Source organism: Macaca thibetana, chromosome 10, assembly GCF_024542745.1.
Source record: "Macaca thibetana thibetana isolate TM-01 chromosome 10, ASM2454274v1, whole genome shotgun sequence".
Lineage (NCBI taxonomy): Eukaryota > Metazoa > Chordata > Mammalia > Primates > Cercopithecidae > Macaca > Macaca thibetana.
In genome coordinates, this window is record NC_065587.1 from 330,848 (window position 1) to 358,474 (window position 27,627).

General features: G+C 61.7%; 1 protein-coding gene across 6 annotated transcripts; it reads left to right on the forward strand.

Moving 5' to 3' along the window:
* Window positions 1-622: 622 nt before the first annotated feature.
* On the forward strand, window positions 623-27,396 carry SBF1 (SET binding factor 1). Of its 6 annotated transcripts, XM_050745716.1 has the most exons (42): window positions 659-890; window positions 7,385-7,470; window positions 7,937-8,074; window positions 8,166-8,327; window positions 8,411-8,521; window positions 8,858-8,881; window positions 9,142-9,247; window positions 9,370-9,502; window positions 9,593-9,701; window positions 9,775-9,888; window positions 10,009-10,086; window positions 10,541-10,654; window positions 10,740-10,868; window positions 10,952-11,050; window positions 11,454-11,658; window positions 11,754-11,866; window positions 13,027-13,176; window positions 13,512-13,580; window positions 13,662-13,820; window positions 13,900-14,168; window positions 14,242-14,414; window positions 14,492-14,565; window positions 14,643-14,838; window positions 15,073-15,200; window positions 15,650-15,828; window positions 15,954-16,090; window positions 16,204-16,411; window positions 16,670-16,866; window positions 16,944-17,081; window positions 18,975-19,052; window positions 19,409-19,590; window positions 19,677-19,856; window positions 20,457-20,558; window positions 20,630-20,815; window positions 20,897-21,023; window positions 21,093-21,223; window positions 21,295-21,525; window positions 25,542-25,649; window positions 25,748-25,959; window positions 26,615-26,702; window positions 26,769-26,900; window positions 26,986-27,396. In XM_050745716.1, exons 1-42 carry the CDS (start codon window positions 836-838, stop codon window positions 27,082-27,084), a joined length of 5,709 nt encoding a protein of 1,902 aa, XP_050601673.1. In that variant the 5' UTR covers window positions 659-835; the 3' UTR covers window positions 27,085-27,396. The 6 variants fall into 6 exon arrangements, with proteins under 6 accessions (XP_050601674.1, XP_050601675.1, XP_050601678.1 ...); XM_050745717.1 differs by lacking the exon at window positions 8,858-8,881 and having other exon boundaries at window positions 623-890; XM_050745718.1 differs by lacking the exon at window positions 8,858-8,881 and having other exon boundaries at window positions 623-890; window positions 8,169-8,327.
* Window positions 27,397-27,627: the final 231 nt, after the last annotated feature.

Below are 27,627 nucleotides of genomic sequence, written 5' to 3' on the forward strand. Positions count from 1 at the left end.
TCAGGGATCCTGGGTGATGCAGCTTTCCTAGAGCCCCCTGCTCCGTGGCCTCATGTGCCTCACACGCTTAGAACACTTGCTCTTTTACAGGTGGACATGAGCGTGCCGTTTTTAAGCTAATGTGTTAAATGTCTCACTTCGCCTTACAGATGGGGGCTCTTCAGCCTGGGACCCCCAAGGGCAGGGCCTGATTCTCTCCATTCCCTATCGCCAGGCTGGCAGCCCCTGAGGTGACGGCCCTGCGCCTCCTCTGACTTCTAGTTTGGGGGGCCCGGTGGGCAGCGCCCAGGCTCCTCCCGCCTTCCTCCAGTTGGACAGCGAGGGGCGGGGGACGGGGCGTCTGGGGACCCGATCCCCAGATTGGGAGGGCCCAGGAGTGGGGTTCGGGCCCCTGTGCGGGGAGTCCCAACCGCGAGGGCAGCTGTGGTCCTGGCCCCTGCCTCCCGCCGACACCACGGCCCACCCGGGTGGGGACGTCAGACCCGCCGGAGCCGCAGTCCGGGTTCCCGGCTCGAGGGGCGGTGCCCGGGCCCCAGAGTGGGCAGCGATGGGCGGGGAGCCGCCCTCGTACCTTCTGGACCAATGGAGATACGCGGTTGAAGGCCCCGCCCACTCAGGGCGGGACGACAGCACGCAGGCGCACGGCGCGCCCGGGCGGGCCGGCTGGCTGGGAAGATGGCGGCGGGAGCCCGGGCCGCCGCCGCCGCCGCAGAGCGAACCCGGGGTGTCCGGGGTGCGCGGTCCAGCGCCGGGGCCGGGCCATGAGCGCGCCGCCCTCGAGTCCCCGAGCCGCGGAGCCCGCCCGCGCCCCTCGGGCCGCCCCGCGTCCCTCGCCATGGCGCGGCTCGCGGACTACTTCGTGCTGGTGGCGTTCGGGCCGCACCCGCGCGGTGAGTGCCGAGGCCAAGCGCTGAGGGTCGGGGGCTGGGTTTGAGGGTCGGGGGTCGGGGGTCGAGGGCTGGGGGCTGGGGACCAGGTCGGGGGGCCGAGAACTGAGGGCCGGGCACTGAGGGCTGAGGACCGGGGGCTGGGCGCTGAGGGCCGGGGTCGGGGGGCCGAGGGCTGAGGGCTGAGGGCTGAGGGCTGAGGGCCGGGGCCGGGGACGGGGACCGGGGCCCGGGTGGGGGCTGAAGGTCGGGGCGGCCTGACAGCCCGTGGGGAGAATGGGCGTCCGCTGGGGGCGGCGTGGCCGCGCGGGCCTGGTGGCGGCCGGGAGGGAAGCCTGGGCCCGGCCTGCCCGGCCTCTGTGGGGTGGGACGGGCTCTCCCCTTGGCCGGCTGCCGGCGGCTGTGGCTCTACTGGCTCCAGGGGCGCGGACCCGCGGCTCACCAGCCCGCCCCTGACCTTGGTGCTGCGTCTGAAGCCCCTGGCGGTCTTGGCGGGGTGCAAAGAGGGGGTGGAGTTCGGGTTGGTGCATGGAGAAGCGGTGTTTGACTTGAAACTGGGAGGATTTCAGGAGGAAGCGTCGAGAGTAGAGAGGAGTATTCCTGGCGACTCGCCTGACGGGCCAGGCCCTGCACGCCAAGCCCTGGGTGGGGGATCAGCGTGGCAATGGGTGCCTATGCCCAGGAGGTCTGTGTCTGGGGTCAGCGCCCGTGTCTGAGAGCCCTTCAGCCCAGGGGGTAGGAGAAAACGGAGCCTGACGATGACATCAGCAGCAGCCTGGAGACAGCAGCGCTGGCGAGCGTGCTCGGTGTGCCAGGCCCCGCACAGCCCTTTGTGTGCATGATCTCACCTCTTCCTCCCAGCAGCCCACCGGGGTTGCCCTGCTGTTGCCCCCATCTGTAGAGAAGTCAGGCGGGGATAAGTTGACTGCCTGGCCTGGGCCGGCTCAGAGGGGCTGGGACTGGCACCCAGGCAGTCAAATCCTAGCTGCAGACGGGCAGTAAGTGGGGATGGCTGTGTGGTCAGGCAGGGGCTGGATGTTGAGGTGGGGTTGAGCTTACCTTCCCAGTTACCGTGTTTTTTTTGTCAGTCCAGCTGTCGCTGTCCCCACCCAGGACCTGGACTTCTCTCTTCTTTGTGTTTCTTCTGCTGGACCCCCCACACACTTCCTGAAGACTCTTTAGCGTCTTCTTCATCTCCAGCCCCTCCTAGTAACCTCTTACGCAGCACACGCTCTTCCCTGTTACCGTCTATCCAAATGTGTGTCTTATGGTACCGTCCTATCCAAGTGTGTGTCTAACGGCACCGTCAGTCGTGAGCATCTGCCTTTTTCTTTAGAGCGGGAGTTCTCGCTTGCTAGGAGCACACAGTCCTCATCCCCCGGGTGCAGGCTGGCTGTCAGTGTTGCCTTGACCCACAGAGGGAGCTGTCTGTGCTGAGGCACCTGTGAGGGGCAAAGAGGAGGCCGTACCACCTGGGGCAGAGGGTGCCTGAGGGAAGCAAGGCTGGCTGAGGGCTGCCCTGGCGTGAGGGGCCTTGGGCTGGGGGTCGGAACAGGGGCTGCAGGAACAGCTGATGATGACCCTGATGATCCTAAGGGCAGTGTGGAGAGGGTTTCGGTTGGCAGAGACTGCAGGCAAAGGCCAGGTGGGAGGCTTGGTGGCCATGGGGTGAGGAGTTGAAGGTGGGCACAGAGAAGAGGCAGAGTGGGCTCCACGACAAGCTGGCCGTGACATGTGTGTGCTCACTGCTGGAGCCACATGTAGTGCAGGCACCTGTGTGTGTGTGTGTCCTTTGCACAGGACAGGGTAGAAGGCTAGAGCCCGAAGTGCCCCCCTCGCCCTTCCCCTAAGTGGCAGGGAGGAGTGATAAGTGGTCCACTGTAGTAGGGTTGGGGGACCGTGGAGCCCTGTGCCCACTACCTTCTGGGGTTGAGCTGGTCAGCTGCTTGCTGGCCTCGCAGCGCCTTTGAAGGACTTGTTTATCCTTGAGGGGAACAAGCCTATAGACTGGGACTCTGGTCATGGACTGAGGATAGAACCAGGTACCAGGTACCAGGGCAGGTCGGGGGCGGAAGAGGCAGAGGAGCATGGCGTGGGGATCACTTATCTCTGCTTTGCCCCTTGGAGCCAGTCGTTTGGCTCTCTGTGCCTCAGTTTCCTCATCTGGGGATGGAGTGAGTCATGCTAACCTCCCAGGCTGCCGTGAGGATGCAGTGAATGCACACGTGTGAAGCGGTGGCACACAGGAGGGCCCTGGAAATGATGAGTATCTTTAGTGACTGAGCAGCAGGTGTGTGGATTCTCTAGGCACAGATACAACAGACACTTCTAAGTGGGTAGAGGACCCCCTCTGTTCTGTCAGGCTGAGTATGACTTCAGGGCCGGATGCAGGGTCTCTTGGGTTGGGGATTAGGAGGGCGGATAGCTTGTCTTGCCTGGATCTGGACATCCTGTCTGGAGCTGCTGGGTGCAGGACCAGGGTGCTGAGGGTGCACGAGTCCTGCCTGAGGCAGCATCCCAGTTGCTAGTGGTCACCAGCTGGAAACCTCTCAGGAAAGGTGGGGAGGGGCCCTGAGAAGGTAAATGCCTGTGCTGGCCGTGACTCTTTCACCTCGGAGAGTGATGGTGGCCGGCGCCGGCCCATCTGCAGGCCCCTCACCTGGTGAGTCAGGGATCACCTTCTGTGCCCTGGGGCCAGCATCAGGACTAGACAGACCTCTGCCCGGCTCTTCGCCCAGAAGGGCCCTGATCACAGCATGGCCAGTGCTGAGGTGTCTTTGGGAGCAGGAGACACATTTGATCTGGCCCTGACCTGGCCAGCGGCCTTCCAGCTCCAGCAGCCAAGTGTGCATCTGCCTGGGAGGAGGGGCTGGACCCCTTGCATCTGAGAAAAAGACCTTTTACCCCATGGCCTCGCCTCATCCTGACTGTGATGAGCTGGCTGCATTCTTGAGCCCCATCTACTGTCCCCACCCACGTTCCTTCCCGCCCTCTGGAGCGGGCCGGGGCTGTTTGGGACGGCCTCAGCTGCCTCCCAGCCTCCACCCTGGGAGCCGGAAGGGGTCCAAGGCCTTGGGTCAGAGCTGCTCTGGTCTGATGGGCAGGGGAGGTTGGGGGGATGGCTGAGGAAGCTGCAGGGGCCCTGCACATGGCCTGCCGCTGTGGCTGAGGGAGCCATGTGCATGTTGGGGTTCGGTGGGTGGTGTCGCAGGAAGGTGCTGTCTTTCCTTCTTTTCTTCTCTTTTCCTATAGCTGGGTTCCCCCCAGAGCAGCAGAGCTGGCCAGGGCTGGTCTTCGTGCACGGTGGGGAGTGTGGTGGGGGAACAGGAGAGGCTGCCATCGTTCTTTGCCTCCCTACAGCACACGCTGGCCTGGGCCAGCCCTCCAGGCGTCAGAGCCTGGCACTGGTGATGGGGTGCTGCCAGCAGATGACAGAACGCGAGGTCTGTGTTCGCCTGCCTGCCCGCCCGCCTTTCAGGCCTGCAGTCTGTGTGGGGCTGGCTGCGGGGACACTGGTGCAGGAGGAAGCGCTTTTTGAGGAGCTTTCAGGACAGGAGCCCTAATGTCCTTGGGTGGCCCCCTCGGCCCCATGTTCAAAGGTGGAGGGGCAAGAAAACCTTGGTGCCCTGTGCCACACGGCACACTGTTTGGATTCGTCCTGTTGCTGAGGGGAGGAGCGGGGAGGATACCCTCCTTCCTCTCTGATCTGAGGTAAAGGCAGCACTCTGGTGGGCAAGGAGCTCAGCTGCTGGAGGTCACTCCTGTGGCAATAGGGCTCAGGTGGGGTGGGTGGGGACCCCGGAGAGACATGGCAAACCCCCCCATCCCCCTGGAGGCCAAGATGTGGCCTGGCCCCAGACAGCACAGAGCTGAGGTGCAGGCTGGGACCTCAGAACGGGGAGGAGGAGAGCTGCTCACAGCCCAGGGCTGCAGGGCCCTCCATGGCCTGCTTTTCCAGGGGCCAGCTGTGTTCTGTCATTCCCTGGGGCTCCGGAAGGTGCCCTGTACTTCTGATGGAGGAACCTGTTTGTGGGGTGTGAGTGCGTTGGGTGTGGGGAGGATGGTCGTGTAGCCGACTGTATGTGTTCTACAAGCCTTAATTAGTCTGTGGTCCGTCCCAGCCAAGCTAACAGGTGCACTAGCAGTCACTGGGGTGTGGTGGAGGGAGGTCGGTCCTAGGATCCCTGTAGGCCCCAGGCTGGGGCAGAGCGTCCCAGGGGAGGGGGTGCTCTGTGGGCTGAGACCTGAAGGCTGCTCTGAGACCTGAAGGGCCAGTCTGGGGCCGTCATGGAGGCTGCTCTGAGACCTGAAGGGCCAGTCTGGGGCCATCATGGAGGCTGCTCTGAGACCTGAAGGGCCAGTCTGGGGCCGTCATGGCACAGAGGAGCTCAGGGAGAGATGCCTGCTGGGCCAGCCCAAGGAGAGTGGAGCTCAGGGCTGGCTCTTTGGAGGGTAGAGCCCTGCAGAGGACTTAAGGCTGAGTGAGAGTTGGTGTTTCACAAGACAAATGGGGTGGAGAGGGTCAAGGTAGACAGTGACCTGCCACTTTGCCCATCCTCCTGGGGAAGACTGCCTTTCCTGCCTGGCCTGGGGGAGGCTGCAGTGCAGGGACTGCTGTCCCTGTTCATAAACCCCTCTTCCTTCCTCCGCCTGCTGCCTCGTGGCAAGAACTGGGTGAGTCCTGGGTGCCAGCCAGGGCTGGGCCCAGATGGTGGTTTGGGGCCGAGCACAAGGAGGCCTTTGGGGGAGTGGGTGGAGTGGGGGAGGAGCCGCAGCTCAGGGCCTGTGCCTGAGTGAGCTGTGCTTGGGGGTGTGGAGGTAGGTGTGGCACCCGCAGACACCTGGGCCCCCATCAGTCTGCCGCCTGTCCTCTGCAGGGTGTCAGTGGTGGGAGGGGGAGGGGAGCAGGAAGCTGAGGTTTTGTGAGTCAGAATTGGCCCCTCACCGCCCCACCATCTCCCACTTAGCAGCAACCTGCCCACTGCCGACTTCCTTGGCTCTGCCTCTGTAACCCTGGAGGGCGGGTGGTCTCCCTGCCTGTGGGGGACCTGTGGAGTGTGTGCCATTGGGCTGCCAGGGTTGCTCATCTGTTCCCAGGAGGACCAGGCACGCTGGATGTGGGGCTGCAGCTTCCTGGGGATCGGGGTGGGGGTACACGAGGCGATCTGTGTTGTGTAGGACCCCCCCTTGCCCGTCTGGCTCTGCTGCCTCCGCCAGGTGGGTGGCGGTGTTGAGGCCTGTCCAAGCGGAGGATGGGCACAGGCCCTGGGGACCTGTGGGTTGTGTGGAGGAGGCAGGGAGGCTTTCGTCTTTCTTGCTGCACCTGCTCCGTCCTCCACAAGCCCTGGGAGGCCTGTGGAGCCGTCCTGCAGCGGGAGCCACACCCTGAGTATCCCGCTGTGGTCCTGACCACCAGGCCTCCTAGTTTGGCTCTCTAGGGGTGAGCCACAGGCAGGCACCTTTAGCCCAGCAGTGTGGACTGGGCCTGGAAAGAGTGCCCTGGGTGTGGTTGTCGGGGGAACAGAGTAGCCCAGCAGTGTGGACTGGGCCTGGAAAGAGTGCCCTGGGTGTGGTTGTTGGGGGAACAGAGTAGAAGGAGAGGAGGGATCTCTTGGGGAGATGTAGGCCTCTTGGCTTCCCCTGCCCTGAAAGCCTCCTCCTGGCCCAGGGGAGCTTAGGCTGTGCTCAGCACCCATCCTATGGCCTTTGTGCAGGGAGATTTGGAGACAGGGAGCAGGCCTGGATGCGACCGCCGTCCCACTCTCCTCTGAGAGCTGCTGGATCCCAGTGCTCAGGAGGCTGTCTGGGTATCCTTCAGTGGTCGTCCTGGACCAAGTCTCCATCCTTCCCGTCTGGCTCTGCCCCTCTGGGTCCTGCTGGCTGTGGGGATGGTGTTCTACCAGGCAGCTGCCAAACTCCACCTTCTGGGACCTGTACTGGGTCCTGTCTCTGAGGCAGCTGGGACGGGGAGGAGTCTGGGGCTGTGGGCGCGGGGATGTCCCCTAGCCTGGTGGGGCTGAGGCTTCTTGAATCCCACACAGACAACAGACGTGAGTCCTCCACATGCCTGGCTGGGCCCAGGGCTGGTGGGTGACAGGGAGCTCTGGGGGATGCCCACTGTTGGGGGGCTGAGAGCCTAAGTGGGGGCCTGGCTGTGGTGGCAGATGCTGTGGGGGCTGTGGAACAGTCCTGAACTGTTGACCTTCGATGGAGGGCTGCTGTGCTGTGTGAAGCTGGGCTGGTCAGGCTGAAGGAGGTCTCTGGGATGGGATCGGGGAATGGGGATGGTAGTGGCAGGGGCTTCTCTACTCTCAGGTAGCCTTGGGGTCTGCGGCTGCCCAGCAGACTCTGCATACAGAACTATTTTTAGGGAACTGAGGCTGATCTGGTGCCAGATGCGGGCCTGGTGGGTGGGAATGTTTCCACACTGGGATCCTCAAGCCTCCTGGTGGATGGGGGGCGGGTCGGGTGCTCTGACCACCTGTTCTTGTCCTCAGGGAGTGGGGAAGGCCAGGGCCAGATTCTGCAGCGCTTTCCGGAGAAGGACTGGGAAGACAACCCATTCCCCCAGGGCATCGAGCTGGTAAGTGGGGGGCGTGCTGAGACGGTGCTGGCAGGTGGAGGGGGTGGCAGGTGGGGAGGGCAGGTGGGCACAGCCCTGCCCTCGTCCCTGACTGAGGGGCCTCTGCAGTGCCCGGCTTACCGCTGAGTGAGGGACCAGACAGCAGAGCCGCAGTTGGGGGGTGTGGCCGGCTTGGCCGGCAAACTGCTCGGTGCTCATGTCACTGTGTCATGTTGTCACTCAAACATGATGGTGGGGACTGTTCCCATCTTCTGGTCCTTGCCCCAGGTTGGGAGGTCAGAGGCTGTTACTCCTTTCAGTCGGAGACACTGACGCCCAGGAGGCCACGTGTCCCCAGGGTCTCCAAGCAAGGAGCTGCCTGTGTGTGTTGGAGCCTCCAGGCCTGGCAGTGCAGACGCTGGGGCAGGTGGGCTGGTTCTTGCCCCAGGTGTAGGGGGAGGAGCTGACTGCTGAGCCCTCCCTGCAGTTTTGCCAGCCTAGCGGGTGGCAGCTGTGTCCCGAGAGGAATCCACCGACCTTCTTTGTTGCTGTCCTCACTGACATCAACTCCGAGCGCCACTACTGCGCCTGCTTGACCTTCTGGGAGCCAGTGGAGCCTTCACAGGTCAGCTTGGGGCCTCTGGGTATGGCATGAACAAAGCTGCATCCTTGGGCCATGGCCAACTCCCCCTGCCCCCATCTCCCCCGACCCCTAGCAGGAAACGACGCGTGAGGAGGATGCCCCAGAGAGGGAAGAAGAGGAGGATGAGGGAGGCCAGACCCACCTGTCTCCCACAGCGCCTGCCCCATCTGCCCAGCTGTTTGCACCGAAGACGCTGGTACTGGTGTCTCGACTTGACCACGCGGAGGTGTTCAGGGTGAGGCGGGCAGCCGGGGTGGCGAGGCAGGACGAGGGTGCTTCCGTCGGCTGTCCCGCCACTCCCCGCTCTGGTCATTGCAGAACAGCCTCGGCCTCATCTATGCCATCCACGTGGAGGGCCTGAATGTGTGCCTGGAAAACGTGATTGGGAACCTGCTGACGTGCACTGTGCCCCTGGCTGGGGGCTCACAGGTGGGTTTTGGGGGCAACTGGTGTCTGCACAGCCACAGGCCCTCCTGCTGGGGCCCTTGTAGGTATTTGGAGCCCAGCCAGAGCCACACACAGCTGGAGGCCTTGGATGCTCCCTCCTGTGTCCTTGTGCCACCGTTGCCCCCGACAGTCCTGGCCTGCTCACCTGGCCTTTGCACCTGTGCTTTGGGCCTGTGTCCTTCAGCCTCTCTGTCCGCTCCTTCAGTGGTGTGTACCTGTCTCTGGATGTTGGTGTCAGCTTGTTTGTCTGCTTCCTGCCCTGTGCCTGGGTGTGTTGGGGTGTCTAACCGTGTCTTTCTGCCCGTCTGTCCTGTGCAGCTGGACTCTGTTGAGGAAGGAGCGGTATGGATTCTTTGTTTCTTCTGCCCACCTAGGCCCCATCCCTACCCCCAGTCAAAAGCAGCCACTCCTGTCCTGAGTTTTCTCTGCAGCTGCTTGGGACAACAGAGGCAGGGCATGGCATTTCCCTCTTGCCATGTTGCCCATCCCAGCCAGTCCCACCTCGGGTCTGTCTGTCCACCAGGGTGTGCCTGGGGCCACGGTGCTCTGGGCTGACTTAGATCTGGTCAAGCTACTGAGTCCCGATCATTCTTTTTTTGCAGAGGACGATCTCTTTGGGGGCTGGTGACCGGCAGGTCATCCAAACTCCACTGGCTGACTCGCTGCCCGTCAGCCGCTGCAGCGTGGCCCTGCTTTTCCGCCAGCTGGGTGAGCCTGTCTGTCCCACCCCTGCATGGCTTCCCCTCGGGGGCTGGTAGTCAGGGATGTGGGTTCTCGCTCTGCCTGGGTAGGGGCCCAGGGTCCTCTCCAAGCTTCTCCTCTTCTTTTAGGCATCACCAACGTGCTGTCTTTGTTCTGTGCCGCCCTGACGGAGCACAAGGTTCTCTTCCTGTCCCGGAGCTACCAGCGGCTCGCCGATGCCTGTAGGGGCCTCCTGGCACTGCTGTTTCCTCTCAGATACAGGTGACCCCGCCCGGCCCTCCCAGCCCCTCCTCCTGGCCCCTTTGCCCAGCCACATCCCCTGGCTCACTGCGTCCTTTGGGGCCTGCACAGCTTCACCTATGTGCCCATCCTGCCGGCTCAGCTGCTGGAGGTCCTCAGCACACCCACGCCCTTCATCATCGGGGTCAACGCGGCCTTCCAGGCAGAGACCCAGGAACTGGTAAGGGTTGTGCTTTGTGTCCACCTCGGCCTAAGCCTGCGGGTCCCTGACTGCCGGCTCCCTCGGCCCGCAGCTCGACGTGATCGTTGCTGATCTGGATGGAGGAACGGTGGCCATCCCTGAGTGTGTGCACATTCCACCCTTGCCAGAGCCGCTGCAGAGTCAGACACACAGTGTGCTGAGCATGGTGAGGGACACCATGGGCAAGCGGGAGCCTTGGGGGCCTTTGGGATGTGGCCGCCTGGCAGCACGGGGAGCCCAGAGCTGGGGCCAGCGTGCAGCTGCCTGCTCCGTTCTGTGCTGGCAGGTCCTGGACCCGGAACTGGAGTTGGCTGACCTCGCCTTCCCTCCACCCACGACGTCCACCTCCTCCCTGAAGATGCAGGTGGGTGTCATTGCTGCTCCTGCATGGGGACCCCGGGGCACTCAGGCTGCCCCGCTCAGGTCTGCTGCCACTGACACACAAGGCACCACCCCCAGGCTGGCCCCGGCTCCTGTAGCATAAGCAGGAAGGAGCCTGGGAGCAAAGCAGCTGCCAGCAGTTAGGTGTGGTGGTCGTGAGCGGTGCGGGTGAGGCGGCAGGGGCCCAGCAAGGGGCTGGAACTCAGCCTCTGGTCACAGGAGCCCTTGAGGGTGCTGAGCAGGAGTGCCTCATCCAGACAGTTTCAGAGTTGCTGGTGGCCCTGTGTGCAGAATGGTGGGAGGGGCAGAAGAACGGGAGCAAGGCAGCCTGGGGAGGCCCCATCCCAGCTTGGGGTGGGGGGGTGGAGGAGCCCCTGAGGGACCTGGCGTGGGGGTCGGCAGGGCTGGCTTTCGCCTGCAGTCAGCTTTCCTCCCAGGACAAGGAGCTGCGGGCTGTCTTTCTGCGGCTCTTCGCTCAGCTGCTGCAGGGCTATCGCTGGTGCCTGCACGTCGTGCGCGTCCACCCGGAGCCTGTCATCCGCTTCCATAAGGTGGGGCACCTGGCGGCTGGGGGTGGAGTGGGAGATAAGTGCCTGGTGGAGACCCCTGAGGGACCGACCTGCTTGTGTCCCCCAGGCAGCCTTCCTGGGCCAGCGTGGGCTGGTGGAGGATGATTTCCTGATGAAAGTGCTGGAGGGCATGGCCTTTGCTGGCTTCGTGTCAGAGCGTGGGGTCCCGTACCGCCCCACAGACCTGTTCGATGAGGTGCACCCCCACCCTGCCCGCCCAGCCCCCTGCCCTGGCTCTGCCTGACCATGGCTTACCTAACCTCCTGCCCACCCCGCTAGCTGGTGGCCCACGAGGTGGCACGGATGCGGGCAGATGAGAACCACCCCCAGCGTGTCCTGCGTCACGTCCAGGAACTGGCAGAGCAGCTCTACAAGAACGTACGAGGGTGGCAGGATGGGAGGGCATCGCACCACCTCGCTCCCTCGGCCCTGCTCCGACGGTGGCAGGATGGGAGGGCATCGCACCACCTCGCTCCCTCGGCCCTGCTCCGAGGGTGGCAGGATGGGAGGGCATCGCACCACCTCGCTCCCTCGGCCCCTGCTCCGAGGGTGGCAGGATGGGAGGCGTCGCACCACCTCGGTCCCTCGGCCCTGCTCCGAGGGTGGCAGGATGGGAGGGCATCGCACCACCTCGGTCCCTCGGCCCTGCTCCGAGGGTGGCAGGATGGGAGGGCATCGCACCACCTCGGTCCCTCGGCCCTGCTCCGAGGGTGGCAGGATGGGAGGCGTCGCACCACCTCGCTCCCTCGGCCCCTGCTCCACACTTCCCATCTCCCCGCAGGAGAACCCGTACCCAGCCGTGGCGATGCACAAGGTACAGAGGCCCGGCGAGAGCAGCCACCTGCGACGGGTGCCCCGGCCCTTCCCCCGGCTGGATGAGGGCACCGTGCAGTGGATCGTGGACCAGGCTGCGGCCAAGATGCAGGGTGCACCCCCAGCTGTGAAGGCCGAGAGGAGGACCACTGTGCCCTCAGGGCCCCCCATGAGTGCGTAATGAGGAGGGACGGGGAGGCAGGTCCCGGGCGTGGCCCAGGACGGGCATGGGGTCAGGGGTCCGAGTGTGCGTGTTCTCTCCCCACAGCTGCCATACTGGAGCGGTGCAGCGGGCTGCATGTCAACAGCGCCCGGCGTCTGGAGGTCGTGCGCAACTGCATCTCCTATGTGTTTGAGGGGAAAATGCTTGAGGCCAAGAAGGTGAGGGCTGTGCAGGCTCCAGCCGGGCCAGGGCAGCGGGTTTCAGAGGAGACCTAGGGCACGCTTCGCCCTCGTGGGTGCTGACCCTGCCCCGGGGCCTCCTCTGTCTAACAGACAGCTGGGGGTGGCTGGGCCGGCCTGAGGGCAGGTGGGCGCCGGCTCTCCTCTCGACCGCAGCGAGTGGTGGGTCAGGCCTGCGTGGGAGGCCCAGCCAGGGAGATTTACTTCCATTTTTAGAAATCAGAAGGTTTCACTATTATGTTTCCTCTGTATCCTTCCCCTTAAATTGGGCCGTACACGACCTGCTCCTCGTACTTTATGGAAACAGAGGTTGCTCCCTGCTGTTTTACTCTCTGTGATGCTCACTTCACACCTCTGGGGTCTTTCATCATGGCCAGTTGGAGTCTCTTGTTTTTTTTTTTTTTTTTTTTTTTTGGAGACGGAGTCTCGCTGTTTCACCCAGGCTGGAGTGCAGTGGCTGGATCTCAACTCACTGCAAGCTCCGCCTCTCGGGTTTACGCCATTCTCCTGCCTCAGCCTCCCAAGTAGCTGGGACTACAGGCGCCCGCCGCCTCGCCCGGCTAGTTTTTTGTATTTTTTTAGTAGAGACGGGGTTTCACCGTGTTAGCCAGGATGGTCTCGATCTCCTGACCTCGTGATCCGCCCGTCTCGGCCTCCCAAAGTGCTGGGATTACAGGCTTGAGCCACCGCGCCCGGCCTGTCTCTTGTTTTTCATTGGCTGTGTGGTGTCCCTTTGGGGCGGCCAGTTTTGTGATGAACGATGTAGCAATAGAATACAAACTCCAAGCCTTTCTGTGGCCGGGCCTGTGCCAGGCGAGTCACTGAGCCCTGGCCAGCCAGGCAGCTCTGAGCCTGTGAGCTGGGGGGCCTGGGCCACAAGGCCTCTCTCTGGAGCGCACCTCCCTGCCGGCTCACAGGTGCAGCGTCTGTGTCCTCGTGTCTGGCCTGGTGAACTTGTACTTGTGGAGCTGCTGGGCCCACTGGAGGTTTTAGTCTTTATTGGTCAGCAAAACCCCAGAGTCTGGGACATCCCACCTGAAAGGCATTTGGGTCTCCTGGACTCCTGCTGCCCTCCCTGTCTGGGCCCCCAGTGGGTCTTTTCTGTGCCCTCAGCCCGTGTCTCCTTTCCCCACCTGCAGCTGCTCCCAGCTGTGTTGAGGGCCCTGAAGGGGCGAGCTGCCCGCCGCTGCCTCGCCCAGGAGCTGCACCTGCATGTGCAGCAGAACCGTGCGGTCCTGGACCACCAGCAGTTTGACTTTGTCGTCCGTATGATGAACTGCTGCCTGCAGGTGAGGCCAGGTCTCCCATCCTGCCAGGGGCGCATGAGCGGGAACAGGCGGGGAGACCCTGGTCTGCGGGTGAGAGTAGAGAGGGTGCAAGAGACTCCTGTGCCAGTGGGCAGGGGTCCTGGGTCTGCAGGGAACACAGTGGAGAGAACCGTTTTTGGGGGCAGGTGCTGGGGCCTGGGGTTTCCTGATGTAGAGCCTCTGAGGCAGCCCTGGGGAGCTGGAGCCACGGTGTCAGGTGCTGGTCCGCGGTGGCTACGGGGGTGGTGGGGGCATGGTGGGAGGTGAATGCTGCCTGGGAGGGGAGATGTCCTCACAGGCTCTCGCTTTGCCTGCAGGACTGCACTTCTCTGGATGAGCATGGCATCGCAGCTGCTCTGCTGCCTCTGGTCACAGCCTTCTGCCGGGTGAGTGGTGGCATGGCTGAGGTCTCCTTCCCAGCCCCTTCCTGGCTGCATCCCGCTGACCTTCTCCCCTGGCTTCTGCAGAAGCTGAGCCCGGGGGTGACGCAGTTCGCGTACAGCTGTGTGCAGGAGCACGTGGTGTGGAGCACGCCACAGTTCTGGGAGGCCATGTTCTATGGGGATGTGCAGACTCACATCCGGGCCCTCTACCTGGAGCCCACCGAGGACCTGGCCCCCGCCCAGGTGCGCAGGGAGTCCTGGGGCTGGGGACTGGGGGCTGGGGGCAGTGTGGCCCCAGCTCATGCCTGTGGTGCTGTGGCAGGAGGTTGGGGAGGCACCTTCCCAGGAGGACGAGCGCTCTGCCCTGGATGTGGCTTCTGAGCAGCGGCGCCTGTGGCCAACCCTGAGCCGTGAGAAGCAGCAGGAGCTGGTGCAGAAGGAGGAGAGCACGGTGTTCAGTCAGGCCATCCACTACGCCAACCGCATGAGCTACCTCCTCCTGCCCCTGGACAGCAGCAAGAGCCGCCTACTTCGGGAGCGCGCTGGGCTGGGCGACCTGGAGAGCGCCAGCAACAGCCTGGTCACCAACAGGTGAGGCGGGGACTGGGGGTTGGGCCCAGTGGAGTGGGCGGGGCCCATGCCCACAGTCTCTTCCCTGGCCCAGCATGGCTGGCAGCGTGGCTGAGAGCTATGACACGGAGAGTGGCTTTGAGGATGCAGAGACCTGCGATGTGGCTGGGGCTGTGGTCCGCTTCATCAACCGCTTCGTGGACAAGGTCTGCACGGAGAGCGGGGTCACCAGCGACCACCTCAAGGGGCTGCATGTCATGGTGCCAGGTACGGGGGTCTGGGCTGGTGACACCCCCTTGGATGGGCAGGGCTGGACGCAGAGTGTGAGAACTGCCTTCCCCCAGACATCGTCCAGATGCACATCGAGACCCTGGAGGCCGTGCAGCGGGAGAGCCGGAGGCTGCCACCCATCCAGAAGGTTTGTGGGGGCCAGCAGGGCCGCGGGCGCCCAAGGCTGGGGCTGCATCCTGAGCTCCTGCTCTTGTTTTCGAGTAGCCCAAGCTGCTGCGGCCGCGCCTGCTGCCTGGGGAGGAGTGTGTGCTGGACGGCCTGCGCGTCTACCTGCTGCCGGACGGGCGTGAGGAGGGTGCGGGGGGCAGTGCCGGGGGACCAGCATTGCTGCCAGCTGAGGGCGCCGTCTTCCTCACCACGTACCGGGTCATCTTCACAGGGATGCCCACAGACCCCCTGGGTGAGCCTGCAGACCCCCTGGCCCTGTCGCCCCCTCCCGCCAGGTCTTTGGGGTGAATGGACTTTCCCTGTTTCTCCCGCCCTCTTCTTGGGGGTTGTGGATCCCCATGGGAAATGGGCCTTTGTCTGCTCCTTCCCCACCCACTTGGGATCCCCCATAACTGTGGTACCCTGAGATTCTGGGACCCCCCTGCCTTATCTTCCTTGCTTCTGACTCTGCCTGGCCTGTCCTAAGTTGGGGAGCAGGTGGTGGTCCGTTCCTTCCCGGTGGCTGCGCTGACCAAGGAGAAGCGCATTAGCGTCCAGACCCCTGTGGACCAGCTCCTGCAGGACGGGCTGCAGCTGCGCTCCTGCACATTCCAGGTGGGGCGTGGTGCACGGGTGGGGCTCTCGTCCCCACCCTGGTCTTTCTCGTGCGAACCGGTCTTTCTCGTATGAACCATTTTTAAGCCAGTTTCCACCAGTGGCCCTGCTGTTAGGCCTGCGTGTCTGGGGCCCTCACCGTGGCTCGAGTTGACGTCCACTGTTTGATATGCAGTCTTTGGGTCCTTGTCCTTTCCTTGGGGCGCCGACCCTCAAGTGCATGTCTTGGGTGTGCCTTGCAAGCCCGGGCCTTACCTCACAGCCACTGAGATGTCAAGTTTACACAAATGCTTGCCTTTTTGTGACACGGGCACAGGCCTTTGCCTGTGCCTTGCTTCTCTCTGTGTTACGGCTGCGGGGGGAAGGGGAGCCTGGCACCTGGCAGCGTCAGAGTTGGGGGAGGGGCTGGGGGCCACCCAGACTCCTAAGGGTTGCTTTTTCTGACGCAGCTGCTGAAAATGGCCTTTGATGAGGAGGTGGGGTCTGACAGTGCCGAGCTCTTCCGCAAGCAGCTGCATAAGCTGCGGTACCCGCCGGACGTCAGGGCCACCTTTGCGTTCACCCTGGGCTCTGCCCACACACCCGGCCGGCCCCCGCGAGTCACCAAGGACAAGGGTCCTTCCCTCAGGTATGGATCTGGGTCCCAGGCCCGGGCAGCTGGGCCTCAGCCATGAGTTTCCGCTCCAACCCTCCTGGGCCCCGTGCCCGTCTTTGTCCCTCTTCCTCTCACCTTGGTGACTCTGTGTGCCCCAGAACCCTGTCCCGGAACCTGGTCAAGAACGCCAAGAAGACCATCGGGCGGCAGCATGTCACTCGTAAGAAGTACAACCCCCCCAGCTGGGAGCACCGGGGCCAGCCGCCCCCCGAGGACCAGGAGGACGAGATCTCAGGTGGAAGGGTGGGGGGAGTCCTGGGTGGTCTCTGGATGCTGACACTCGCCAGGGAGGATCAGGACAGGTGGAGTGGCCTCTGGGTGATGACCCCGTGTGCCTGGCCTGCACAGTGTCGGAGGAGCTGGAGCCCAGCACGCTGACCCCGTCCTCAGCCCTGAAGCCCTCCGACCGCATGACCATGAGCAGCCTGGTGGAAAGGGCTTGCTGCCGCGACTACCAGCGCCTCGGCCTGGGCACCCTGAGCAGCAGCCTGAGCCGGGCCAAGTCTGAGCCCTTCCGCATCTCTCCGGTCAACCGCATGTACGCCATCTGCCGCAGGTGAGGCCGGCCGGGGCTGGCCGGGGGGGTCGGCAGGTGACTGAGTGTCTTTCCTGCTTCCTGTGGGCCTGGCCACGGCTCCTGGTCACGTAAGGAATGTGGAGGGGGAGAGGGCGGAGGGACGGGCCACAGGGCTGGGGGCGTGGGCTGGAGGGCCCCCTTCTGTTGGGAGCCACGGGCTGGCTCCTCTTGCCCTGCTTGGGGCATGAGCCCAGAGTGGGTGGGGCCGGCCGCCTTCACGCCTCTGCCTCCCCACAGCTACCCAGGGCTGCTGATCGTACCCCAGAGCGTCCAGGACAACGCCCTGCAGCGCGTGTCCCGCTGCTACCGCCAGAACCGCTTCCCCGTGGTCTGCTGGCGCAGCGGGCGGTCTAAGGCCGTACTGCTGCGCTCTGGCGGCCTGCATGGCAAAGGTGTCGTCGGCCTCTTCAAGGCCCAGAACGCACCTTCTCCAGGTACCTCCTGCGTCCTGCCCTGTGCCTGCTCTGCCCTGTCCCACCCTCCCCTGCCTCAGCTCCACGTCCCACCCTAGGCCAGTCCCAGGCGGACTCGAGCAGCCTGGAGCAGGAGAAGTACCTGCAGGCCGTGGTCAGCTCCATGCCCCGCTACGCCGACGCGTCGGGACGCAACACGCTTAGCGGCTTCTCCTCAGCCCACATGGGCAGTCACGGTGAGGGTGCTTGTGGGCAGACGGTGGGGCCGGGGGCACTTTGCGGGGCTGTGGTGGCATTTGTGGTTTGGCAGGCAGGCCACAGAGGGGCAGAAACGGCGTTGATCGTGGATGTTTGGGTATGGGATGAGGAGCATGCCCTTGGGGTGCCGTGGGGCAGGGGCGGGAAGCCTGCCCAGACCAGGTGTGTGCCCTGACCTCCGTCCGCCCCGACCTCCGTCCGCCCCGATCTCTGTCCGCCCTGACGTCCTGCCCTCCCTGACATCCTGCCTGCTCTGACTGCCCCGCTGTCCACCTCTGTGTCTGCTGCAGCTTCCTGCAGGGGCCTCTGGGTGCTGCCTCTACGTGGCTCTGTCTTATCATTTCCCACAGCCTGGAAACATCCCAGATGCTCCTCTGTCCTGTTCCCTCCCAGTGTCACTGTTTCTCCTCATGCCCCAGCCTCCGCCCTCCCCGCATCCCCCTATCCAGACTGTCTTTGGAGCCTCTGGCCTGGCTCTGCCTGCTGCTTGGCCTCTGTCCTCGTGTGTCCTGGTTCCTTGGGCCTTGCCCGAGCTGGCCCTGCTGTCTCTGTCCCCACCGCCTCGCACACTTTACAGGCGCTGTACACACACTGAGGTAGACTGGCCCCTGGACGGGGTGGCAGGTATGCCCCGCACTCACTGTCTGGAGCACCTGTTCTCTAGTGCAGAAGTGGTTTTGTTTTTCCAGATACCACGTTACATGGTTCTGTTTTACACTCACCCTGTCTTCCTGCCTTCCCACCCCTGCCAGAAACCCTGAGTGGCGCTTGCGGGTGGGCCCGGCCCGGCCCGGCCCGCCCCTCCATCACCATGTGTGTGCCTCCCGTGGAGTCCCTTTTGCGTCTCCGACCATCCCCAGTGCCCGTGGCTGCTGCCTCCCAGTGTCCCTCTCAGTGCCTAGCAACACTCGGGCTCAGCTTCCCTCAGCTGTAGTTGTGGCTTCTAGTCCCAGCTCTGACCTCTTTATAAGGACCCACTGGGCCCTGGTTGGCATCCAAAGCGGGCTGGTGCTGCGTCCTCACTGTGAGCTGGGTGCCTGCAGTGTGGCCACCGTCAGAGGATGCAGGGTGTGTTGGGCTGGCATTGTGCTTGGCCCCTGGTGACATGGTGGGCGAGGAGACGTTTCCTCTCTCAGTCCCACCCTTGGGCTCTACAGAAGCTGGTGAGCCTGAGGCAGGGCCAGGCGCCCAGAGACCCACTGTGGACCCAGGCATCTCCCAGCCCTTTGGGCTGCCACTTCCTCTTGTGGCCTCCCCTGTGCCTTCAGGCCACATCGTCCAGACTGTAAGCCTCAGCCTAGGACTCAGACCTGCCTGTGTCCTGGACTGAGCTGCTCTCCATCCTTTTGGACTGGGCTCAGGCTCTGAGCCCACCCTCTCCCCTCTTTGGGAAGCCTCCAGGTCGCTCGCCTATTCTCCAGGCCACACCTCTTGGGCACCTCCTGTTGCTATGCCCTGAACAGAGGCCTCTGCATGCCCGTCTGTTGCGAGTTCTGAGCTGTGCCCATCACAAGCCTTGGTCCCCTGAGTGGAGGACAAAGGGCCAGGGTGTGGAGGAGGGACTCAGAGACAGACTTGCCCTGAGCTGATTTAAGTGGGAAGAGAGGAGGTGTTCGGGGGAGAGCCCGGGATCCCCACCACACAGCCCTTCTGCTGCCACAGAGTGCTCTGCGGACTGCCCTGCCCTGGCAGAGAGGCCCGCACCAGGATGGCTCTTCTCACTCTCCTGAGATCAGGGACTTGGGGCTGACGGCTGCTACCTCCAGGCTCCCTGGGGGCTTGGTGGGACCCTCCGGCCTGTAGGCACCCCCCAAGCTGGGCACGCCCAGGCCTGGGGCTAGGCCTGAGCCTTCTCTCTGCTGTGCCCCCAGTTCCCAGCCCCAGAGCCAGGGTCACCACGCTGTCCAACCCCATGGCGGCCTCGGCCTCCAGACGGACCGCACCCCGAGGTACCGTACCGAGCCTGCACAGGCCAGCCCTTACTTGGTGCTGGTGGCCTCTAGTGTGCACTGAGTTATTGCGGGCACTAATGTCTCCCTCCACGCCTGACACTAACGACCTGTCTCCCGAGCCCCAGTCCTTACCTACCTGACCCGCGAGTCCTGCCCTAGAAACTAACACTGGCTGCCACCCCACGTCTCAGCATCTGTGTGTTCCAGCCCTCCTCTCGCACGGCCCTGCCGGGGTCCTGCCAACCACCCCTGCCCTGGGAGCTCAACCCCCTCCCTGGAGGCCAGGCCCAGCCAGCCCCAGGTAAGTGGTGCCCTGGCCCCCCTCGGGTGCTTACCTGGCGTCTTCTCCACAGGTAAGTGGGGCAGTGTCCGGACCAGTGGGCGCAGCAGTGGCCTTGGCACCGAGGTGGGCTCCCGGCTGGCTGGCAGAGACACGCTGGCCCCACCCCAGGCCAACGGGGGCCCTCCCGACCCGGGCTTCCTGCGGCCGCAGCGAGCAGCCCTCTACATCCTCGGGGACAAAGCCCAGCTTAAGGTGATTGGGCTGGGGGGTGGGGGTGGGGCTGGGCAGGGGGCTTGGGGCCTCACGTGTCTCACGGTGCTTGGCCGGGTTCTTTTCAGGGTGTGCGGCCAGACCCCCTGCAGCAGTGGGAGCTGGTGCCCATTGAGGTATTTGAGGCACGGCAGGTGAAGGCCAGCTTCAAGAAGCTGCTGAAGGCGTGTGTCCCAGGCTGCCCTGCTGCTGAGCCCAGCCCAGCCTCCTTCCTGCGCTCGCTGGAGGACTCGGAGTGGCTGATCCAGGTCTCTGCACTGCCCCTGTCCCTCTGCCCACCTTGGTGCTGGGCCTACCCCTTGGCTAGAGCCAAGTGGACGGGTCTAGGTTTGCTTGTCCGAGTGTGTGGAACGCTGGAAGGAGGAAGTGACGGCCACTTCCCACCCCGGCTCTGGGGCCGGAAGGCAGCTGGCAGTGAGAGTGGCCAGGGCCTGGGCATGGGTGTGTCGGAGCAGCTTGCTGGGTCCAGGTGGGCCGATGACCACACGGGGGATGCGGTTTATGGTTCTGGGCCTCTGCTGCATTCTTGTGGGGGTGGGTACTGACAGGACGCTGGCTCGGTGAACACTGAAGATGAGGCCACCGGGCATCTTGAGGGACAGGGACGTCCTTCAGTCCTAGAGAGCTTGGAAGGGGGTGGGCTGTGGCCAGCAGGCTGGAGGCGGCGGTGGTTGGCATGCCCAGAGCAAGCTGTGTCGGTCCAGTACTGTGCCCACATACAGGGCTCAGAGGGCTGTGGACAGGGCCTGCCTCCCCGGTGCTTGTGGACGTGTGGGTCTCTAGCCTGATGAGTGGTGAGGCGGGAGGGCGGGGGGTCCCAGAGGTGCTGAGGCTGCCTGTCCCTGCAGATCCACAAGTTGCTGCAGGTGTCTGTGCTGGTGGTGGAGCTCCTGGATTCAGGCTCCTCTGTGCTGGTGGGCCTGGAGGACGGCTGGGACATCACCACCCAGGTGTGTGGCGCATGGGGCTGGGGTGGGCCAGGCTCCCGGGCTCCTCACTGACCCTCCGGCGGTGCTGGCAGGTGGTATCTTTGGTGCAGCTGCTCTCAGACCCCTTTTACCGCACGCTGGAGGGCTTCCGCCTGCTGCTGGAGAAGGAGTGGCTGTCCTTCGGTCACCGCTTCAGCCACCGTGGGGCCCACACCCTGGCTGGGCAGAGCAGCGGCTTCACACCCGTCTTCCTGCAGTTCCTGGACTGCGTACATCAGGTGGGCAGGCTGCTGTGTGGGTGGGCCGGGGCTGTGCACCCTGACTGCTGACCCCTGGCCCCTGACCCACATGGCGTGCAGGTCCACCTGCAGTTCCCCATGGAGTTTGAGTTCAGCCAGTTCTACCTCAAGTTCCTCGGCTACCACCACGTGTCCCGCCGTTTCCGGACCTTCCTGCTCGACTCTGACTATGAGCGCATTGAGCTGGGTATGTGGGGAGTCGGGGCTGGGACGGCCACGGGTCAGGAGGGCCCAGGCTCACTGCTGGCCTGTGCAGGGCTGCTGTACGAGGAGAAAGGGGAACGCAGGGGCCAGCTGCCATGCAGGTCTGTGTGGGAGTACGTGGACCGACTGAGCAAGAGGACGCCTGTGTTCTACAATTACATGTATGCGCCCGAGGACACGGAGGTAAGCTGGGGCCTGGGTCGGGTAGGCAGCTCCTGCCTGACCCAGGTCCTCAACTGCAGGCCCACCCCCAGGTCCTGCGGCCCTACAGCAACGTGTCCAACCTGAAGGTGTGGGACTTCTACACTGAGGAGACGCTGGCCGAGGGCCCTCCCTATGATTGGGAACTGGCCCAGGGGCCCCCCGAGCCCCCAGAGGAAGAACGATCTGACGGAGGCGCTCCCCAGAGCCGGCGCCGTGTGGTGTGGCCCTGCTACGACAGCTGCCCGCGGGCCCAGCCTGACGCCATCTCACGCCTGCTGGAGGTGCGTGTGGTCCTGGAGCAGGGTCTGGCCTGGCACCCCCTCCTCTTGCTCAGACTCCAGGGTTGTGCTTGTGTGTGCCCTTGTACACGCACGTAAGTCCGGTTACCCCTGGGGGTGGCTGTGGCTCCCCAGGGCCCCGCCCCACTCAGTGGATGCTTCCAGACAGTGACCTGAGACCCCCAGGTCTCAGTACACAGCCTCCACTCTGGGCCCCCGTGTTTTCCCTGACGTGGCTTTGAGCAGCTCAGGCAACTCTTGAGGAGTCAGCCCTTAGAGATGACGGTGTTTTACTCCCTCTGCCAGACTGCCTGCCCCACCTACCCTAAAGTGAGCAGCTCTGGGTTCTTGCCCTGAAAGCTTGGGGTTGACATTTAGGCCTCTCTTACCCCTCACTGTGCCATCCCTGGTGGGCCTGGACTGAACAAGGCAGAGACGCCTGGGAGGGAGAAAGGAGACTGAGGGGTGGCGGCCAGGTTGGTGTGTAGGACTTCAGAGCTAGGCCATGGGGGGACCTGTACTCAGCTCCCCACTGTTGGCTGCGTGGCCTTAGAGGTTATCTGAGCATCTTAGAGCTTCTGTTTCCTCGTGCAGAAAGTGGAAATGCTGATTCCTGCCTTACAGGGAAGTGGTGAGGCTGAAATGAGTCATTTATTTCAGTGACTTAGCATGGGGCACCAGGTTTGGGGGAGCACGGGAGTCATGGTTTGCGACGGAGGTGATCCACACACGGACAGCGGTCCCTTTTTCTCTCAAGCGAAGCTCATTGTCTTAGGTTGGCGCGGTCCGATTGGTGCTGACGAGTCACTCAGCTTTGTGGTGACCAGCATCAGCTTGCTCTGTGATTTTCTATACTTGTGTTTTTTACTGGTCTGTGTGTTTATGTTTAAGGTGAGTTTCTTGGACACAGGATGTAGATGTAGTTGGGTCTTCCTGTTACCCAGTCTAATGGTTTTTTTTAATTGGAATTTTTAGCCCATTTTAATTTACTGTTACTATTGATGTGGCTGGCTTTAAGTCTGGCGTCTCGCTGTTTGTTTTCTCTTTGTCCCTTTGATTTTTTTTCCTTTCTTGCTTTTCTTTTTTTAAAAAATATGTTTTTAGTATTCTGTCTACTGTGAGTTGAGCTGTATCTCTCTGTGTTATGTTTCAGGAGTTGCCAGGGCTATAATCATCTGACTTGAAATTACATTACCCCGTTCACACCAGAAGAGCCTTACAGTGGTGTATGTCCATTCACGCCTTTCCTGTCCTCCTGTCACTGTCACACATTTTACTTTTACATATGACATAAACACCCAGCGTGGTGGTTTTTTTTTTTTGAGACGGAGTCTCGCTCTGTCGCCCAGGCTGGAGTGCGGTGGCCGGATCTCAGCTCATTGCAAGCTCCGCCTCCCGGGTTCACGCCATTCTCCTGCCTCAGCCTCCCAAGTAGCTGGGACTACAGGCGCCGCCACCTTGCCTGGCTAGTTTTTTGTATTTTTCAGTAGAGACGGGGTTTCACCGTGTTAGCCAGGATGGTCTCGATCTCCTGACCTCGTGATCCGCCCGTCTCGGCCTCCCAAAGTGCTGGGATTACAGGCTTGAGCCACCGCGCCCGGCCTGTTTTTGTTTTAAACAGTCAACTTTGTTTTAAGGAAGTTAAGAAGGAAGGAAAGCGTCTTCTGTTTTTGCCGTTTTTAACATTCTTCATTCTTCAGTATAATCTGGTCTGGTCATTATTTCTCTTCAGCCTGAAGAATTTTTAATATTTCTGGTAATACAGATCTGCCAGTCACAAGTTCCCTCAGCTTTTGTTGATCTGAAAACATCTTTGGGCCTTTATTATGCAAAGGGTGTTTTCTCTGGATATACAATTCTAGGTAGAGCTTTTTTTTTTTTTTTTTTTTTTTTTTTAAACATTCAGCAGCTAAACTGATGTCACTTTAAAAGATATCATTACTGCGCCGGGCACGGTGGCTCACGCCTGTAATTCCAGCACTTTGGGAGGCTGAGGCAGGTTGGATCACCTGAGGTCAGGAGTTCGAGACCAACCTGGCCAATATGGTGAAACCCCATCTCTACTAAATATAAAAATTAGCCGGGCATGGTGGCGCCTGGAATCCCAGCTACTCAGGAGGCTGAGGCAGGAGAATCGCTTCAACCTGGGAGGTGGAGGCTGCATTGAGCTAAGATCGCGCTAGTGCACTCCAGCCTGGGCGACAACAGTGAGACTCTGCCTCAAAAAAAAAAGAAAAAAAAAATTACTTTGTTTTCTGGCCTGTATTGTTTCTGCTTAGAAGTTGGTGTTCATTCTTATCCTTATAAACTGTGTATAATGGTGCCCTTTCATCCTCTGCCTTAAGATTTTGCGTTCATTTTTGGCTTCAGCAATTTGACCATCATGGTTTTTGCTTTCATCCTGCTTGGGGTCTGTGGGATGATCATTTTCGTCAAATTTAATACATTTTAAGCCACTGCTTCTGTAAATTACTTTTTCTGCATAATCTCTCCCTTTCCGGGACTTTCTTGTCCTGTATGTTGCTGAGGCTCTGCTTTTTTTTTCTCAGTTTTTATCTTTGCAATTCATTTTGGATGATTTCTGTGGTCCTATCTTCAAGTTCACTACTCTTTTCTTTGTTTTTAATATACTCAAGCCCATCAAATGAATTTTTTTTTTTTTTAAATTTCTTGAGACAGGGTTTTGCTCTGTTGCCCAGACTGGAGTGCAGTGGCACAGTCATGGCTCACTGCAGCCTGGACCTCCCAGGCTCAAGCAATCCTCATGTTCATTCAGCCTCTCGAGTTGCCGAGACTACAGGCCTGTGCCACATGCCGGCTTTTTTTTTTTTTTTTTTTTTTGTAGAGACAGGGTCTCCCTATGTTACCCAGACAGGTCTCATAAACTCCTGGGCTCAAGCAGTCCTGTCACCTTGGCCTCCCAAAGTGCTGGGATTACAGGTGTGAGCCACCGCACCTGGCCCCATCTAATGAATTTAACTCTCTTCATTATAGAGATTCCCCATCTGATAAACTGTTATGTCCATCTTTTCTTTTAAATCTTGAAACATATTTATAACTTAAAAATATATACAAAGATGGGGTCTTGCCCTGATGTTGCCCAGGCTGTTCTCACACTCCTTGGGTCAAGTGATTCTCCCTCCTCAGCCTCCCAAACTGTTGGGATTACAGGCGTGAGCCGCTGTGCCCTGCCTGTGTTGTCTTTCTTTAAGGAGTCTTGGGTTTTATTCTTGCCGGTAGGTAATGAGCTTGTGGGTCAGCTTGATCTGTTTGAAGCTTGTTTCTAAGCTTTGTTTGGGCAGCTCTCCAGCACCTCTAGAGAAGCTGCAGGGATAAAGCAGCCTAAGGTGTGTGGCCTCTCCAGGGCTTCAGTTGGAGTTTTGTGTGTCTGTGTCTCCGGTGAGGTCTTGCCACACTGGCTTTTTGGAAGTCCAGCGTCTTTCAGCATTGCTTAACCTCTAGAGTTTGGACTCGGCTCATAGCTTTTTTTTTTTTTTTTTGAGGCAGAGTCCCGTTTTGTCGACCAGGCTGGAGTGCAATGGCGCACTCTTGGCTCACTGCAGCCTCCCGAGTAGCTGGGATTACAGGTGCCCACCACCATGCCCGGCTAATTTTTGTATTTTTAGTAGAGACGGGGTTTCGCCATGTTTGCCAGGCTGGTCTCGAACTCCTGACCTCAGATGATCCACCCGCCTCGGCCTTCCAAAGTGCTGGGATTACAGGCGGGAGCCACCGCGCCTGGCCAGGGGGTGTGTGTTTTTAACTTACCCTGTTGGGGTTTGTGGTGCTTATGTTGTTTGATGCCTCTGGTTAGTTTGGGAAATTTTTCAACTGTTGTCCCCAGATATTCACTTTGCATATTTCTTCCCTCCCTTTGCCATCTCCCCCTGTGATCCAGTTACACACGTGTTAGGCCTTTCCATTGTATCTCTTTCCTGTATTTTCCATCCTTTTGTCTTTTCATGCTGTAGTCTGGATATTTCCTTTTGAACAAACTTTTCACTAATTCTCCCCGCCAGGAGCTGCAGAGGCTGGAGACAGAGTTGGGCCGACCCGCTGAGCGCTGGAAGGACACCTGGGACCGGGTGAAGGCTGCACAGCGCCTCGAAGGCCGGCCAGACGGACGTGTGAGTGAGGGCCAGTGTGAGCGGCCACGGTGGGCCTGTTGCTGGGAGAAAGTGGCATCTGCCCAGCCCTGACCCAAGTCCCAACCTCCTGTTTCCAGGGCACCCCTAGCTCCCTCTTGGTGTCCACTGCACCCCACCACCGCCGCTCGCTGGGTGTGTACCTGCAGGAGGGGCCCGTGGGCTCCACGCTGAGCCTCAGCCTGGACAGCGACCAGAGTAGCGGCTCAACCGCATCCGGCTCCCGCCAGGCTGCCCGCCGCAGCACCAGCACCCTGTACAGCCAGTTCCAGACAGCTGAGAGTGAGAACAGGTATGAGGGGCCCTCCCACTGCTGCACGGAAATCTCAGCTGGTGTTCTGGGGTCCCAGGCAGTCCTCTGGTGGGAGATGCAGGTGCTTTTGAGGAGCTTGTCATTTCTTAGTTTAGAAGGATTTGTTGGGAAGGCCACAGTGATGGCCTAAGTATACGCTACCATCGGGAGGGGTTTGGGGTGTGGAACTGGTGACCGCAGCCGACCACAGCCTGCAACGGCTGAGGGAGAAGCAGAAAGAGGGAGGTAGTGGGGCCCCCATGAGTCTGGAGCCTGACAGGATCCATCCCGGGCAGCTGCTGCCACGGCTGCTTCCACAGATCTACCTGCCCGGCATCCCTCTCCTCGTCAGGGCGACTGCCCTGTGTGGGGGGGCTGCTTTCCCAAGACCCTGAGGCTCTGCTGTGGGGATGCTCCCTGGAGTCGAGGGGGTGGGGCATCCTTCACTGTCTCCTTTCTGGGCCGTCTTCCTGGGCTTGCAGCCCCGAGGCTGCTTTGTGGCCCCCTGGCCAGCGCTCTGGGCGTAGGTCAGTTCTGGGGACAGGGAGCCTGGTCTTACCTCCTGGGCTGGGACAGCAGGTGGGGACAACTGCTGGGGCCTGGGCTTGGCTGGGCCATGACAGCCAACCTGGCCCTGGTTCTGCTGCAAATGCAGGTCCTACGAGGGCACTCTGTACAAGAAGGGGGCCTTCATGAAGCCTTGGAAGGCCCGCTGGTTCGTGTTGGACAAGACCAAGCACCAGGTGAGTGATCAGGTGGTCGGGGGGACTCGGGGGAAGGGGCTGCGCTGACTCTGTGGCCTCCTCCAGCTGCGTTACTATGACCACCGTGTGGACACAGAGTGCAAGGGTGTCATCGACCTGGCGGAGGTGGAGGCTGTGGCACCTGGCACGCCCACCATGGGTGCCCCTAAGACTGTGGACGAGAAGGCCTTCTTTGACGTGAGCCTTGGCCGGGGCTTGGGAGAGGGGAGGGAGGGGCTCTGGGGTGTGGGGGCTGCGGAGTCAGTAACCTGCCCTTCCCCAGGTGAAGACAACGCGTCGCGTTTACAACTTCTGTGCCCAGGACGTGCCCTCGGCCCAGCAGTGGGTGGACCGGATCCAGAGCTGCCTGTCGGATGCCTGAGCCTCCCGGCCCTGCCCGGCTGCTCTGCTTCCAGTCGTTACCGACCACTAGGGGTGGGCAGGGCCGCCCCGGCCATGTTTACAGCCCCGGCCCTCGACAGTATTGAGGCCCCGAGCCCCCAGCACTTGTGTGTACAGCCCCCGTCCCTGCCCCGCCCCGCCCGGCCGGCCCTAACTTATTTTGGCATCACAGCTGAGCACCGTGCCGGGAGGTGGCCAAGGTACAGCCCGCAATGGGCCTGTAAATAGTCCAGCCAGCGGCTGCAGGCGAGTTTCTAGAACCAGAGTCTATATAAAGAGAGAACTAACGCCATGCTCCTGTGCCTGCCTTACCCACGTCCCAGCTGCCTGTTCTCAGCCTACCCAGAGGGTCCCGTCTGCCCCTATCCAGGCCCACCTAGTGGGAGGCTGGCATCTTCCTCATGAGCCTTTCCTGGTGCCTGGGTCCACCCAGCTCAGCCTGCACGTCCCTGGGAGTGGCTTTGCTCTGGGGGCAGATCGAGCAGGAGGCTTCACTGGGGCCTTGCTTGATTCCCCCCAGGCC